This window comes from Manis javanica, chromosome 7, assembly GCF_040802235.1.
Source record: "Manis javanica isolate MJ-LG chromosome 7, MJ_LKY, whole genome shotgun sequence".
NCBI classification, from domain to species: domain Eukaryota; kingdom Metazoa; phylum Chordata; class Mammalia; order Pholidota; family Manidae; genus Manis; species Manis javanica.
In genome coordinates, this window is record NC_133162.1 from 12,961,737 (window position 1) to 12,977,918 (window position 16,182).

The 16,182-nt window shown below is 53.4% G+C and overlaps 1 protein-coding gene and 1 long non-coding RNA gene across 2 annotated transcripts; one reads left to right on the forward strand and one right to left on the reverse strand.

Annotated features, from left to right (window-relative positions):
• The first annotated feature begins 1,704 nt into the window (after window positions 1-1,704).
• On the forward strand, window positions 1,705-12,230 carry LOC118971179 (uncharacterized). The gene is made up of 4 exons (XR_005059506.2): window positions 1,705-1,942; window positions 9,520-9,748; window positions 10,767-10,956; window positions 11,108-12,230. It is a non-coding gene; the product is annotated as an uncharacterized lncRNA (long non-coding RNA).
• Window positions 5,175-16,149, reverse strand: KCNK18 (potassium two pore domain channel subfamily K member 18). Its single transcript, XM_017681304.3, has 3 exons — window positions 15,049-16,149; window positions 12,922-13,044; window positions 5,175-6,299 (listed from the first exon to the last, which is right to left on the reverse strand). Exons 1-3 carry the CDS (start codon window positions 15,266-15,268, stop codon window positions 5,503-5,505), a joined length of 1,140 nt encoding a protein of 379 aa, XP_017536793.3. The 5' UTR covers window positions 15,269-16,149; the 3' UTR covers window positions 5,175-5,502.
• Window positions 16,150-16,182: the final 33 nt, after the last annotated feature.

A 16,182-nucleotide genomic window follows, 5' to 3' on the forward strand; every position in this document is an offset into this window, starting at 1 on the left:
CAACCCACCCTCTTTTTTGTTTGTTGTTTTTAAGTTACGAACTTCTTTCTTCCAACAGAATGTTACAGGAAAGCAGAATATATAAAGCAAAGCAAAGCTACTCAGGCCAAAACAGAGGTAAGTTATTGGGATCTTCACTGGGTTTCAGGAAGCACCCTGTGAAAACCCCTGGGCTACTTCAGCCACCTGGTTGTGCACTGGGAAGACTGAGGCATGGAGCAGGGGTCCTGACCAGAAGCTCTGGGAGAGAATGGACCTGGTCGGCTTTGTGCCACACTGAATCCCCAGTGCCCCCCTGGGTATTGGGACATAGTAGGGGCTCAATAAATCTTGGCTGGGTAATAACATACGGGCGATGCTGACCACCTTTGCATGGGTATCTCTGTTTTTCTACAGTTGCTTTTTAAAGAGATTAATGGGGCTTGAAACTCAGAGAGGTCCCTTAATTGCCTATGCTTTGAAATTACAGCAATGAAAGGGTTTTATTCCCTGATCTAAATGGCAAGAACAAAAGCAGAGCAATAAAGGGCCAAAGAAGATGAAAAGAAGCCACAATTTGCATCCAAGATGGAGGTGCCCTTTGTTGTCCCGCATTCAGGTCAGTTCCAAAGTTCTCTGTTGAACAGATGTGAATCGGTCACCGCAGTAACAACGATGCCGCTCTGCCTCCCAACCCTGCACAGCCCACTGACAGCCAGGGTGCGTCCTGGCTTCAAGGCAGCTGGGTGTGGGGAGGTCGCAGGGGCTGAGGAGGTGGGAGTCTGAGGACCCGGTCAGCCCAGCCTCTTTGTCATGCGGCTGTCATACTGGTTTCCTGTAGGAAGGAGAGGGTCTGGGTCACCACCTCGAATGGACGTACCTTCACCCAGCACATCAGAAGCACTCTCCTTACAGCTATGGCGCTAGTGCCTGGCACACAGTGGCCTGAAGTTCAACACTCCCCTGCCCCCCACCTCAGGACAGTGATTCTCAGCCCCACCAGGTGGGAAATGCTGGGCAGCAGCGTTAAAAACAGAAACAACACAGACATTCCTGGGCTTCACTCCCAGGGCCTCCAACCCAGCGGATTTCAGGCGGAACAGAGCATCTGCACATTGCAGAACCTTCCAGGCCGTCCGCCGGAAGGTCCTGCTCTGCGGGTGAAGCTGGTGGGTCAGGGAAGGGGGCTGAGAGTGGAGCTATTGACAGGACACCACCTGTCAAGTGGCTGGGACTCAAGTGGTCACATTTCGGGCACTGTCTTGAGCTTGGCAGGACGCGATTTGAGAGACAGGTACAAGGGTCAGCGGCCCTAGGCGCCCCCTTTAGGACGGCCATGGAGAGGACAAGGGTCCTGGGTGTCCCTCGATAGGGCTGCTCCTAGGACGTGGGTCCGCAGTACCGCTCTCTCGGGTGTCCGTGGGGAACGGAGGCCCTAGGCCCCTTTCTCGGAGGCGTCCCTGCCGGCGGACCACGGCGGGATCCATCCGCTCCCGGGCTCTTCCCCGGAGCGGCGCGGCCAGGAGCTGCCGGGCGCGAAGCAGCGGAGCGCCACCTGCTGGCCTCGGACAGAAGGCCCGCGCGGTCTGGTGGCGCCACCTGCTGGCCTCGCCTCCCCACAGCATCCTAGCGCCCAGGCAGTAGCGAGTCCTCCATGGGCTCTCCAACCCCGCGAGCTCCCCACCCACACGGCAGCGCTGGCCAGGCTCCTCCCTTTGACAGCGCCCGCTTTCGCAGCCCCCGGCCTCCATGGGACTGGGGCTTTCCAGCGGCCTCTTCATCCAGGACCTCCCCCCATCTCTTTGCTGTGTTATCTTGAGGCAATAGCTTAATGACCCTGAATATCCGTTTCTTCTGTTTAAAAAAGGGAGAGAGGGCCTAACAATACCATGTGCCGGGCTGGTGAACAACTGGACAGGATCACAGCTGCCGATCAGCACCTCCCACCGAAGCTGAGCTCCAGGTTAGAGACTGCGGCGGGTGGGGGTGGGGAGCAGGGGGCGGGGGACAGGGCATTTCTGCCCCCGTGAGTGGGAGATGCAGTCGCTTTCTGCCGGCTCCAGTCCAGGAGTTCCTGAGCGACCCCTAGGTCCTCTAATTCCCCAGGTCAGGCTGAGACCGAGCCTGTCTCATGGAGCTGAGTCCCGCTGGGAACTTTGACCAGCCAGACCGGAAGCACCTCCTCTGACCACCATGGGAAACCCTGAATCTGGAGAATACAGACGGGTAGCTCTTAATGGGGCAGGGTCCGTTCCAGTCTGCAGGAGGCTTCCCCGCCAAAGGTTCTACCCGTCTTCCCGCAGGCGGCTGGACCCTTGGGCAGGGAGGCTGAGAATACAGAGGTAGAGCAGCGGTTTTCAGGCTTGAGAATCGAACATCGGAAGCATCTGGAGGACTTGTTAAAATATTGCTTACCCACCCATTCTCCATCATTTTGATCAAGGAGGTCTTGGGTCGAGCCTGAGAATCTGTACTTCCATTAAGTTCCCAAGTGGTGCTGAGGCTGATGGTCCACTGAGAACCACTGATGTAGAGTCAGACTAGACGTGGGTGTGATTCCTGGCTCCCTCACTTAGCAGCAGTGGGTCCTTGAGCTAGTTACTTGGCCTCGGTGTGCTCATCTGTAAAATGGAGACAATCCTCAGTGCTGCAGAGAGCGTTTGGTGAGGTGGAGTCTGCATGAAGGACGCAGCTCATGGCCTGGATGTGGCAGGTGTGTAGAAAGAGTGCTCAGTAAAGAAGGCAGGTGCAGTGAGTGGTGGCTGCTCTCCTTGGCATCTCTATGCACCTAAGTTCTGCCCGCAGCTCTCCCACATGTGGCACACACTCTGCCATGTGCGGAGCAGGACTGGGAGAATTAAAAGGGAACGAGAACAGTGATGACAAAGGCAGAGTCTATGTGGACAGCTCAGAGTTGGGAGAGGAACTGGATATGTCCTGTCACAGAGGACAGGGTTACAGGGGATGTGGTGGGAGCCTGGGGGAGACCGGAGTGCCGCTTCCAGGAGGCAGGGAAGACTACCCAGATGAGGCAACATGTGGGCTCAATGTCACAGGGAAGTCTTCATCCATCCTAGAAGGGAGAGGGGCAATCAGGCTGGGGGAGCAGCCAGGGCCCCGGTTTTCAAGTCTGACCACACACTGGGGTCACCTAGGGGCCTTTTAAGGACCCCAGTGCCTCCAGATGGCACCTCAGATTAATGACTTCTGAATTGTGGGGGGAAGAGAGGAGGGCAACACATGAATTCTTGAAGCCCCCTTGGGTCTCAGTGGCCTGGGTGTCCTCATCTGTAATGGGGACAATTTTACAGGCAAGGTTGAGAACCATCAGCAAAGGCTTGGGGGAATGGAGTCACATGCCTGCACAGGGATGTGAAAGTAAATGGCTCAAGGTGGCTGGATTATGGGGTGTGTGGAGCAGAGGGGCAAGAAATAAGGAGTGGGAAGGCAGCTGGGCCATTTTCTCAGGACTGCAGAATACCCGTCTAGCAATGAAATGAGCAAATGACCATGACCTTAAACTTGCACAATATGTATCAAGGACAAACTCTACATCTGGTTTTGAGCAGACTTGCCATTGCCTCAAGAACAGAGTGGCTGAGAGATTCAATACCACCTGTAATGGCCTCTGTGTCTCTGCAAATGTACCTGACTCACCTTGAGAATCCTCTCTGAGTCTGGAAATGGCAAGCACTCACTGAATATTTGACTGAATCTCAAATAGCCCTCCAATCTACTCACCTACTCTCACTTGGGGAGGGTGGGGTCAGCCTTGATGACCTTTGGGTTGCAGGGCTTTGCTGCACCCACACGGACTACTGTGACTTCAAGGGTGCCTAGAAACTCCATCAAAACCCTAGTCCTGGTGGCTGCTGCCTGAGATCACACTCACGGGCCTTTGTGTCTTTCAGTGGTTCTTGCTCACACCTTATCAATTCCATTTCCTGAGGGAGGTCTTAAAGAGCTGAAGGGACAGAACACCTAATAGTTGTGGGGAAGAGGAGGAAAGTTCCGGAAAGGAAGACCTGAGACCCCTCTGAAAGCTGGCCCTTGGCACTGGCCAGAACCCAGGACAGAACAGAGAAGCCTCAAAAGACAGGGGCTTCCTTTCTTTTCAAATTGGAACCTTCTGGCACTTTCCATTGGTGTCTGCAATTTTTTTTTTTATACCCTGGGGCAATGTTCACCATTTCCCAGGATGGACTAATTTTGCTAGTCACAGGAAGCAGGTTAATTTTTCCAAGATTCTCTCAAAGGGTCATTCAAGAAACTTCGATTCTGTCAAATAAGACATTTCTCATTAACCACCCAGAGAAATAGTAAGGCTCTTGTACTGCTCCATCTATGTGCCAACTAGTTCATACACTGACCTGTATCAAGTTAGGAGAGGACGTAACACTCCCCAGGAGTGACTGTGAGACAGGATTTGTGTGAAGGTGGGTTATTCGTGGTAACCTCAAGAAGAGTGGCGGAATGAGACAGAAGTGAAGCAGGCCAATGCAGGATGTGCTCACGAGCAACTAAGGCTCAGTTCCACTGTGGAACCTGGAGAGACCATTTGAACTTGGCCCAGAGTCAGCCCACGAGAGGGTCACGAAGCTGTGTGCCACAGCCAGCACTCCCATCAGTTACTGGTTGAAGGCTGTTCCCAGGAGCATTAACTCCTTGGCACTTCTAGCCTGCCCTTCACATACCCACACTGTAGTGACCAGAGAAAATGCCAGGCAAAGGAAGGTGGGGTAACAGGGATTGTGGGTGGGGCACTCACAATATCTGACACACGGACCATCCTAATCACATCCCAGCTCATTCATGAACAGCTCAGGGTGCACCCACCCACCGAGTGCCAACTCTTTCACATACAGACCATTCACTTAAACATCAACGCTTCCACGTGCAACTCATTCAGAAGGTGCCAATCATGAGCCACCTCATGAGAACACCAGTCTACACAGAATCTGGCAGCTGAGATAGCCAGGCCCCTGAGAACACAGGTGACAGTTCCACTCAGTGGCATCAGTGTATTTTCATGGGCTGGGATTAGGCTCACATGCACACATTCACAGAATTACGCAAGCAAACAAAAAGCAGAGCTCAAACTAGCTCTGTCATCAAGGGGAAATGGAGCAGTTCAGGAAGATTTTAACTTAGCTGAAAGTACAAATTGCAAGAACAAAGGTAATGTTTCTCCCCATGGCACGAAACCCAGTGACATCCATAAGGTGGTTTCATCTGTACAAGGTGGGGCTTTTGAAAACTGAAGACAGAGCAATTGCGGCTTTGCAAGATGGTCATAATTTTGTCTAATGTCCTGGTGTGAGAGGCATTGGCCACATTTCTGCAGGGCCTGGAGCCTCAAATCAGCCCTCAAGCAGGATTTGTCTTCGAGTCACAAGGGGTGAGGTGACAGGCTGCTGTGCCGCCAGTTCTAACTACTCTACCCCAAGACACAAAGTGAGGAAACCCGCTCTGCCAGCCTCTGTCACATGAGTCACAGGACAGCTTTCACTTTTAAACAGGGTGCTAAAACCTCCCTTTTGCAAAGAACAGCATAAGATTTTTATAGATGTGAATCAGCCTGTTTTGCACCAGCTTGAAAGCAATGTACACGATCTCTATGCCGATGATGATATAAATGGAGAAGAACAAGAAGAAGTGAGGGTGTTCTAAAACGGTATCCCCAAAGCCTATGGTGGTCAGGGTGACAAAGCAGAAATAAAAAGCATCCTCGAAGTCCAGCTGCCTCTCCCAGATGGGGAGGACGGCGGCTGCACAGGAAATGTAGGCAAAGACGAACAGGGCGATGATGGGCAGGGGGACGTCCAGCCTCTCCACCTGCCGCCCCACCTCATCCAGGTTGCTGATGATGGAGTACGAGAGTGTCCTGGACCCCAGCTCAGGACATGAGCTACTCCTCTCCATGGCAACCGGGGGTGGTTGCAGTTTATTCTGTTTCTTTTGTGCAAGAAGTTTCTTTTGTGCAAGAAGTGTCTCAAACAGCTCTGTGTTGCTGCTTGGGGCTGGACTCCTGCCAGGTTTGGGGTCCGGGAGCTCCTGGGCATTGATGACGATCCTTGGGACGGCTTCATTCACCCGTGTGGCGTCAGGCCTTCTCCTGCAGGGCAGTCGGGAGCACCGACTGGGAAGGGGACAGGGCAGGAACAGGAGTTTTCTGAACCGATTGTAACACATGGATAAGATGGTGGCCAGGATGTCGCCCGTGTCTGTGAGGACCAGGAACATCAGCGGGATGCCAAAGAGAGCATAGAGCATACACAAGTATTTGCCAAGCCTGGTGACAGGGTAGATATGGCCGTAACCTGGAAAAGAAGACAAGAGTCCGAGACTGTCATCTGATCTTCCCCTTCCCAGTAAAAAGTTTTAAAGAGACCTCTGCCATTTCCACTCCTTGGCAGGGCATTTTACACAATGTGTTTGCAAACATTCATCTTAAAGAATTCACCAATGCCATGTGTGGCATGAGGTCTGCTCTGATGGGGCAGATAACCCAGCTTCTCTTTAGGAAAAGAACAACTCATGTCCAGACCTTTGACCCTAAACATCCTTGACAGGGGACAAGCTCATGTTTGGGTGTAGGCTGGCTCCCTTTCATTTTGCAGTGACCACCTGAGGCTGGGCCTTGCTCAGCTAGGGGACAGGAGGAGCACAGGGAGAGGGCGTGGATGGCTTTGCAGTCACACCTACTGCATCCTTTGTCCTCCACCAAGGCACCCCCATCCTCTAGGAAGCAACCCCGTCCTCCCTGGGATACCCGCTCCTCCTGGTTCGTATCTACAGGACGGGCAAGTACTCTGTGCCCACAGCGTGTACTGCACCGTGCGCAGCGTCAGACAGGAGAGAGATGGAAGGTGAATCACATGCAGTCACTGCCCTCAGAGCCAGTGTGGTTTAGTGGGTTAAGCAAACACATTCCCGGATGCCAGTGAAGTGGCTGGGATCCCGCCTCTAGAGTCTTACCGACCTGGGTGCAAACCCAAGTTCTGCCAGTTAGTGGAAAGCCGCTTGACCTCTCACATTTTCAGGTTTCTTATTCTTAGAAAAGGGCTGAGGGTCTCTGCTTTGTGTGCTGAGCAGCTAGACAGGCCACGAGACCAGTGCCCACCACATAGCAGGCGACTCTTAAATGCTGGTGTCCTTGCCCTTGAGAGCAAACAACAGCTGCCTGCTGAGCGCTTGCTCTGGGCTAGTAGTAACCAGCCTGCACAGGCAGGCATTGTTATTGCCATTCCCAAACAGGGAAACTGTGGCTCAGAGCAATGAAGCAAGCTGGCCGAGAGCACACCTGTGAGGAAGAGCAGGGGGCAAGTCAAACCCCCAGGGCCGGTGCACCATCTCCACTGGGTCAGAGCACGGAAGGTTGCAGAGCCTTCCAATCCGTGAGAGCAGGTCAGCCAGGCAGGGGGCAGGGCGGGCTGAGGCCTCTGCGCCCGTCTGGAGCCCCCACCCCTGCCTCTGTGCTACAGAGGGGCAGTGGCAGGGACTCACCAACCCTCTGGCACAGGCAGTCCAATCTTCTGGAGGGGCACGCTCAGAGACTTCAACAAACAGGGAAAAGCTTTTATATTTAATGCCTATGTTTAATTTTTGATGTCATCAAGGATAATTAATACAGAAAAATCCCGCCCATCTATGTAAATTAATTTGAGGGCAGTTTCTAGGCTGGCTAAGCCCCAACCTCCTCCACGGCGGCAGCTCCCTGTGGCAAACTGTGGTCTCCCGCTCTGCCCTCCAGGAACATGCCGGCAGCGTGCCGGTTGCCCACCTCACAGAGTCCTGGGGGAGGCCGGTAGTCCTCACAGACTCTCATAAGTTTTCAGTCATCCCAGCGTGCTCCACGCCACCCTGGCTGGCTCCACAAGGTGCCACTTGATGGCAGGGGCAGTTGACTCTGTATATGCAATCATGTTGCATGTGCATATTGAGTGCCTACTGTATGCACTAGGACACAACAATGAGCAAAACAGATATGAAATCCCACCTTGCTGAGCTTCTGGTGTAGTGGGAGAAGTGGACATGAATCAAATAACCACACTAGTGAGCATCCAGCTACAGGTGGAGGTCACTAACAGGGCTGGTCTGTGAGTGATTAGAACAAGACAGCCATCCTGGACTGACATTTATTGAGTACCTACTTTATGCCAGGAGCTTGTGGGTGCGGTTGGGGGAACAAGGAGAAACAGGCAGAGATCCCATGCTCTAGGAGCTTCTAGTCAACAAGGAAGCAAAGCCTTGAGCTCAGCTCTCCTCTGTTCTGGCAGGATGCGGAAAGGACCAACAGGTGTCTGGAGGGACAGGAGTGGGAGGCACTGGCTGAGCCTCCCATCAGAAGCTCAGCTGTGGTGTGTGGGGTGGGACTAGCTGAAAGAGGGCTGAGGGCTTGGAACGCCTCTATTTCCCCTTCCCTGAAGGTATCCCGCAGCTCTGGACCTGCCCGCGGGGAAAGGAGATTACAGAGTGGCCTTAGCCTCTTGTCCAGGCTTCAGTGAAAGCCCAGAACCACTGAGAAGTTGCGGAGGCAGGACCTTCAGGAAGAGGGGGAGGACAGGGGTGGAGAGGTGGGACAGAGGTGGGCCATGAACAGGATGACCAATCACCCAATTTTCTCAGGACTGAACGATTTCCCAGAACATGAGACTTTCAGTACTAAGACCAGAGCAGTAGTCAGTCACTCTAGCCATGAAGGAGGGTGCAGAGAGATTCTGTGAAGTAAGAGAGAGGAGGGAGGAGGGCACCTGGAGGGGAAGCAGCTCAGAGAGGCCAGGCCATGGGGTCCCAGAGGAGGCCAGGCAGGCCAGGCCCTGGGTGTTAGCAAAGATTCCCGTGCCCACGCTTGCCATGGGCCTGACAGAGTTGTCAGCCTTCTGGGATGTCAGCAGCCGCCACAGGAGTCTACAGGCAGGGGGCCTCTTTGTTTTCCAGACAATGCATAAGTCCCCCTGTTCTTGTGCATCCTTAGGAAAGTCAGGAGAGGCTCCCCAGTAGGAATCCCTCAGCCTCCAGGAATATCACATTGTTTATAGGATTTCTAGAGTATTGTACCTTTTAGCATCAAAATTTTCTGCATAGCAAAACCCCTAATTATGGCAACTACCATTATTACTATATTTAATGGACAAGGAACAGGGAAGTCAGGTGGGTGAGGTCACACAGCCCACAGCCAACAAGGGTGTGCACCCCTCACCTGAAGACCTCCCCTAACGTACCTGCCCACCCCCCAGTGCCCTCCTTGGCAAAGGTGAGTTTAGTGGATAAACACAATTTTTGTAGCTGCCTCTGGGTGGCATGTATTTACTATCCAGAAGGTATGCCCCATTCCTGAAAAATGGATCAAGGAAGAGTGTCAGAGAGCACACAGCCCCTACAAAGGAAATGTACGAACTATTCCAATTACTGAATGCTGAAGTGCATAATGGAAAATCATGTCATTTCTTATAATGCATTCATATATTCCAATACAATCATCCACACCACTTAGCCTGCAAGCATTTAATAGCCCTGTACTTTGCTTTCTAATTCAAGGGTGTGACCCAGTGGAAATGCCTAGGGACTGACCAGCCTCCCACCTGCCAGACCGCCCTTTGTCAGCATCAAGGCCAGGTGCATCAGGTAACCCAGAGATGGAGGGCAGGAGGGAGTATTACCAGCAGGACCTCAAACACCATTACTGATTATGGGCAACACAGCACCTCCCCGGCATCCTCTTCCAGATGTAATTACTAGATGGCCTGATGTCCCAATTGACTGTACTGTGAGTATAGCATTGCTTTCTTGGGGTTTAAACCAAGCTAATGCATTTTCATTAGATCAGTGGAGACTCCCATTAGGATCATCTGGAAAACTCTGGAAAATACTGATGCCTGGGACTCTCCCAAGAGATTCCAGCTTGATTGGTGTGGGGTCCACACATGGGAGCTTGCAAAAGATACCCAGTTTTCTAATGCGCAGCCCAGGCTGAGAATCCTTGCATCAGGTCAGTGCTTCTTAAATGTTACCATGCCTCAGTATCAGCTGGAGAACTTGTTAAATTACAGATTTCTGGGCCCACATCCATCCTTTCTCACTTAGTAGGTCTAAGATGGTGCCTGAGAATTAATCTGCATTTCTGACAAGTTCTTGGGTGATGTTCATTCCACTGGTCCAGGGACCACACTTTGATAACCATTGCATTAGATCAGTGGTTCTTAACAGGGGACAATTCTGTCCCCTGGAGGACAGTAGGCAATGTCTGGAGACATTTTTGGCTGTTGAAACTGGTAGAGACAGCAGGGGAAGAGGTGGGGGCATTGGGAGGGTAGAGACGAGGAGTGCTGCTAACAGCCTATGATGCCCAGGACAGCCCCCACCCCACAGAACAGCCCGTCCAAGGTGACAGGAGTGCCGAGGCTGAGAAACTCCACATTAGATAAATCCCCTAAAGTTCTTGAAAAAACAAATAAATAAACTAAGCCCTATACTCCTCCCCTTGCACTTCTGCTGGATCTTCCTTATGGTTGACGCTCCCCTGTAACTGTTGCTCCCCCAAAGTATTCCCTCGAGCTGTGCATTCCCATGAAAAGGCCCCTGTGCCCTGCCTCCTCCTCTCTGGCCATGACGTCCCTCGGGGGGCCTTTGTTCACTGCGGAGTGGGATGGTCACAGAACCTATCTTGCAGGGTTGTCGAGAGAATTAAACAAGGCAATGCATATAAAGCATGTTGCCACCAGTGCTTGAACATGCTCAGTAGTGTAGCTGCTATTGTCATTCTTTCTGCCCATTATCTGTCCCAGCCTGGATCAGCATTCAGGAGAATGAGACCAGTTCTGAAAGAAACCACATGGGGGTGTCCTGGGACACACACATGTGCTCACTTGTAAAGACTGATGCAGCAGACACTCAGCAGCAATTCCCCCATCTTTCTGGAATGCCACTTCTGCCCACATGATTTAAGGACAGACCCAATTGGTCTGGGCCATCCAGGTAATTCATTCCCCATGCCTGGGACTGGTGGGGGGCTTCTAGGAAGAGTTTCCTCGCTGACTGTGATGGCCTACCCTTCCTCGTCTGTGAGATGTGATTATGCCCAGATGGGAAGTGGAGCTTGGTGGCCATCTTGTGATCTGCTAAGCAGGGTGAAGAGGACCTGAGGCTCAAGGCCATGGCTGAGCTGCACATGCACAAGCCCTGGAGCTGCCCTCCACTGGACATCATACTTGGGAGATGACACGTTTTCCTTGCAGTTTAAGCCAGCTGGGATGGGTTTTCATTAGAGGCAGCTGAGGGCATCCTGGCTGCCACTTATGTGTATGGTGGTCAACGGATCCTCATGCTGACTGTGAAAGGCAGGCCTGGGAGGAATTACAGATGAGGGAATACGGCTCAGAAAGGCTATGTTGGTCCCTGGAGGTCACATGGCTCTGACCCCAGGTGGACAGCCTCAAGTCTACAGCTAGTCACTGTGTTCCCCGAGTGTTAGAGGACCTCAGGATGTTTTCCCAGCCATGGCCCAGGCTTTGTAACTCTTGTGGGCCCTGCTCTCCCTGGGATGGTACTCACTTGAATGAAGACAGGGCCAATCCTTTCTGCTGTCCAGGAGGGGCAAGGGCTGAGCAATGGGCCACACCCCAGGTAGAGACACTGACCCTGGAGCTCGTGGGCTGTGTCTGAGGGCAGGTATACCCCCCTCTATGCCTGTGACTCCTCCCCCAGCAGGGGAGGCTCCTGCTGGCCCTTGCTTGGCCCCTCCAACCTGGCCCACCCTGCTTTACCACCAGAGAGGGAAGCAGGGGGCCTTAGTTACCACAGGGGCCTCTGATGCTGGCCCAGGGACACAGCGCCCAAGTGCCGGACCAGCCCTGGTACCACCTCATAGCCCAGGAGGCCCACTGCTTCTGCAGTGTTTCCCTCATCTTCTGCCCCAGAACCCTCCTACACTGCTGGAAGGAATGGAAGCTAGTTCAGCCATTGTGGAAAGCAGTATGGGGGTTCCTCAAAAAACTAAAAATAGAAATACCATTTGACCTGGGAATTCTACTCCTAGGAATTTACCCAAAGAAAACAAGTTCTCAGATTCAAAAAGACATATGCACCCCTATGTTTATTGCAGCACCATTTACAATAGTCAAGATTTGGAAGCAACCTAAGTGTCCATCAGTAGATGAATGGATAAAGAAGAGGTGGTACATATACACAATGGAATACTATTCGGTCATAAGAAAGGAACAAATATAGGGGGACTTGATAATACGGGTGAATCCAGTAACCACATTGTTTTTCTTGTAAAACCTTCATAAGAGTGTATGTATATCAATGATACCTTAATAAAGAATAAAAATTAAAAATTAAAAAAAAAGTCACTTGCATTGGGAAGCCTCTCCCCACCATCCCCATTCCCACAGCCCCAGGCCTCTCCCCTCTAGCACGCACCATAGCACACCTCAGAGGGAGGCGAGGCATGCTGCTCATTGTCCCTCCCCTCCATTAGACTAGGAGCCCCGTGAGGGCAGGGAGACATCCAGCTAGTTCAGCCCCCGAGCCATGCACACAAAACATTGTGTATAGAGAGTGGCAATGGAGTTTCAGGTTCAGACCCAGACAGGCTGGGCTCAGATGCATAAGAGCTGCGTGACCTTGCAAAGATTGTGGACCTACTTTTGCCCAGTTACCCCACTGGAGTGTGGGAATAAAAACAGTAGTTACCTCAGAGTTGTCATGACTCACACAGAGGTGACTGATGGGCCAGTGGTGGCCCTGCTCTCTGCTGTGTACCCTGAGCAGAGAACACTGCCAGCCCACCCAAAGTAGGCCTGGCACAGGGTAGGCATGCCCCAACCATCTCTGATACCAAATCAATTGAGTGTTGCACCATCCCCACCCAGAGTCCCCAGCCTCCCCCTCCCCGTCCCCAGGCCTCTCTCCCAGGCCCGCCCTTGCCCTTGGACTCACCCACCGTGCTGATCACTGTGCAGCAGAAAAAGAGTGAGCTCAGGAAGGACCAGTCTGGGCGAAACCACTGGGGCTTCACCTTCCGCAGGGCCAGCCCGAGATCCCGTTTCCTGCCTTCCCCAACTGGAAAAAGAGACAACCAGGGAGAGGGGGAGGGTTCTGCTGCTCCAGACCGGCCTACCCAGGTGCAGGGGAGTCTTCCCCAGGACCAGCACGCCCCCTGCCCTGTGTCCCCCATTGGCACCACACTTGGCTCTTGGAGCCCTGCTTTAAATGTCTCTGCAGTTTAGGTCCTACTCCGGCCTGCGGAGATAAGGGGGCCCCATTACCCCATGAGACAAGCACCCAAAGGAGAGGCCCCCTGGGGGCTTTCTGAACTTTCTGAGCCCCCATTTCCTTCACCCTGCAAATGAGCATACTAGTAACAGGCCCAACTCTGACTCTGACTAGTTTCTCTAGCCATGAACAAGACGCTTCTTTCTGAACCTCAGTTTCCCTATTGGGGAGGCAACTTGACATGGTGTTGAAAAGCTCAGGCTCTGGAATCCGCATGCCTGGGGTTGAATCCCTGGCTCCATTTTCTAGTTTGTGATCTTGAGCAAGTTGCTTCACCTGACACCCACTGCCTCAGTTCCCTAATCTGTAAAAGGGGAACAATTCCTATCACCCTCGTAGGGTTGGTGTGAGGATTAGGTGAGAGAACACATGGAAAGCCTGCAGCACAGGGTCTGCCCTTAGCTGCTACTCACTGAGCACTTCAATCTCCAACGAAATCGTGACAGAATGGGGCTGGACCACCCTGAGCTCCCATACTATTCTGTGCCTCAGAATCACCTGCGAAACTTTAAAAATAAGATTCCCAACCCAGGCCCAGGGATCCTGACTAAGTGGGTTTGGAGAAGAGCCCGGAAATGTGTGTTTTGGACAAGCTTGCTGGGTGATTCTCACCTGTGGTCGGGTTTGGAGAGCCCTGAACTTGCTGACACTCTAAGCCCTGTGATGGCTCAGAGGGCCCCAGCGGCTGCCATGCCAGAGGGCGTCTGCCAGGTCAGCTGAGTAGGCCTGTGTCTGCCTGGTACAGGTGCAGGAGGAGAACCCTCTACAAAGGAGAGACGCTGCCTCCACGACCAGCCTCCAGTCGCCCCAGCTGAAAGGACCTGCTTCCAAAGCGAGGAGGGGCCTGGGGCAGGGGCTGAGGGCAGCCTGACTGAGGACCCACAGTACAGGGGGACAGAGCTTGACTTTCTGTTTTTTATTTATTTACTCTATTATTTTATTTTGTTCTGTTGAATACATCTTTGCAATTCTGAAGAACATGGCAGAGTACAAGTAAGTGACTAAATACAAATGAAGTGCACTAAGGAATAAACTGCCTGTGTCTTCCAAGAGGCTATATGTCCTATCTACTTCCCACAGGGTCCCTGTGATTGGCCTGAGATTTTGGGCACCTTCTGTCTGGTGCACTGAGACCCAGAGAAGGCAATGGCTCTGCCTCAGATCACACAGCGAGTTGGGAGAGCAACTGGGAGCAGAACCAGTCCCCCAAGTGCTTCTTACAACCTATCCCTCCCCCTCCCCTGAGTCTGACCATAGAAAGGCTGTTTGAAACAGGAAGTGAGAGAGTAGGGGGACAGGCTGCTCCTCCTGGGGCTTCGAGCCCAGTTGGGATTCTTCGCTGAATTCTAGTCCCGGTAAACTGAATCAGGGGCCAAGCAGGCATAGTTCTGAGACCAGCCTAGGAACCCCCGGCCCCAGATCTGGTCACCCACCCACCTAGCCCACCTCACCAAATCTCCAGCAATCCATCCTCCCTGGAGACTGCTGGTCTGGGTGGGGCTGGGAGCTGAGGCAAACGAAAGGGTGCCGGTCTTTCCAGAGCACCCATTGGATGCTCAGTGCTTTTCCCAAATTCTTCACAGCAACCCTGAGAGGTCCTTGTTCTACCTCTTTTGACGAGGAGCAGAATGAGTCTCAGAGAGAAGTCACTTGCCCAAGGTCGCCCAGGAATGTGGAGGATACATGCAGGGCGTCCCCAGCCCAGCCACCAGCAAGGCAGGCAGCCCTCTGCTCCCCGGGGGCTGCCTCCGCCCACGGGGAAGGCCCCCGCTGTCCCGGTGAGCCGCCTACCTGTTCGGTTGCATTTCAGGATGCCGCAGAGCTCCCCCAAGAACTCCTCAAACTCCGGGTCCTCGGCCCCCAGCTCCTGGCCGCCCTCGACGGCTGAGAAGAGCATGGCGCCCATCAGCGCATAGGCCACCAGGGAGCAGAGGAAGCAGAGGCGAGGGAAGAGCTTCTCCAGGGCTTCCCTGTAGCACCTGCCGGCCTGGGGCGGCCCGGCAGCCTCCATGCTCCCAGGAGCGCTGGACTGGCGCCCCAGGCGCAGGAGGCAGGAGCTCAGAGGCCCCGCCAGGAGGGGGCTGAGAAGCGCCCGACCTTGGCCGGGCTCCAAGGCTAAGTGGTGGTGCGTGCGCTCCCCCGAGGACCCGGGAAGCAGCCTGCACTCAGCGCGCTCAGTACTTCCGAGTTACTCAGATGACGCTCCCACCTAGCGCCCCAAACTGCTATTGATCCGACAGGCCCATGTGTGCCCCGCCAGCTGCCCCGTCAGCCCGGAGCTGCCCTTGCAGGACCCCGGGGAAGATGCGCTGGCTGCTTCGTGCTCTGGCTTTTCCGATCCTGAAGCTGCGGTTTTGACTTCCAGGGACTAAACCAAACTTCAGTTTTTTAGTCAAGTGACTGTCCTTCCTGAGGACACTTCCTGTGTACTTAAGTTTCTGGGACAGGTAGTAATAATGGTAACGAGAATGGCCGGACCTCAGTTCACAAAGGGCCTTTATCCGATCTGGATCTAATTATTGGTCCCTGCTCTTCACCCCCTGGGGCATACCTGCCTTGGCCAGGGCCTCAAGGAGGCGGAGCATACTTCCTGCCCCCGCCCCTTGGCCAGGCCACATGATTTACCCGAGCCACCTGGCTGTTAGCAGATGCTGCATATGTAGGGTTTGACACGTGCTTATGCGGTTGGACTCCCTTCTGTGCCATCTCTCTGCCGTGAGAAAAGCATGCCCCACAGGGCAGATGTGGAGATGTGAGCACCTTTGAATCCCCCTTCACGGATTCTCCGTGCAGCTTCAAAGAGCGTGGTTCCTGGCGGCCACCAGCTCTGCCTTCTTTCAGGGTTTACCTCAGTTTTCAAGCCCTCTTGTCCTGGAAACCCCTGTCCAATGACTGGGCAAGGTGGGGGTACAAGAGTTTCCCCAT

Excerpts from the sequence above, each read along its gene's own strand:
- KCNK18 (XM_017681304.3), bottom strand. The coding sequence starts at position 15,268 with ATGGAGGCTGCCGGGCCGCCCCAGGCCGGCAGGTGCTACAGGGAAGCC. Across the intron at positions 13,045-15,048 it reads CCTGAAATGCAACCGAACAG|TTGGGGAAGGCAGGAAACGG; the intron begins GTAGGCGGCTCA and ends CTCTTTTTCCAG. Across the intron at positions 6,300-12,921 it reads CACAGTGATCAGCACGGTGG|GTTACGGCCATATCTACCCT; the intron begins GTGAGTCCAAGG and ends CTTCTTTTCCAG.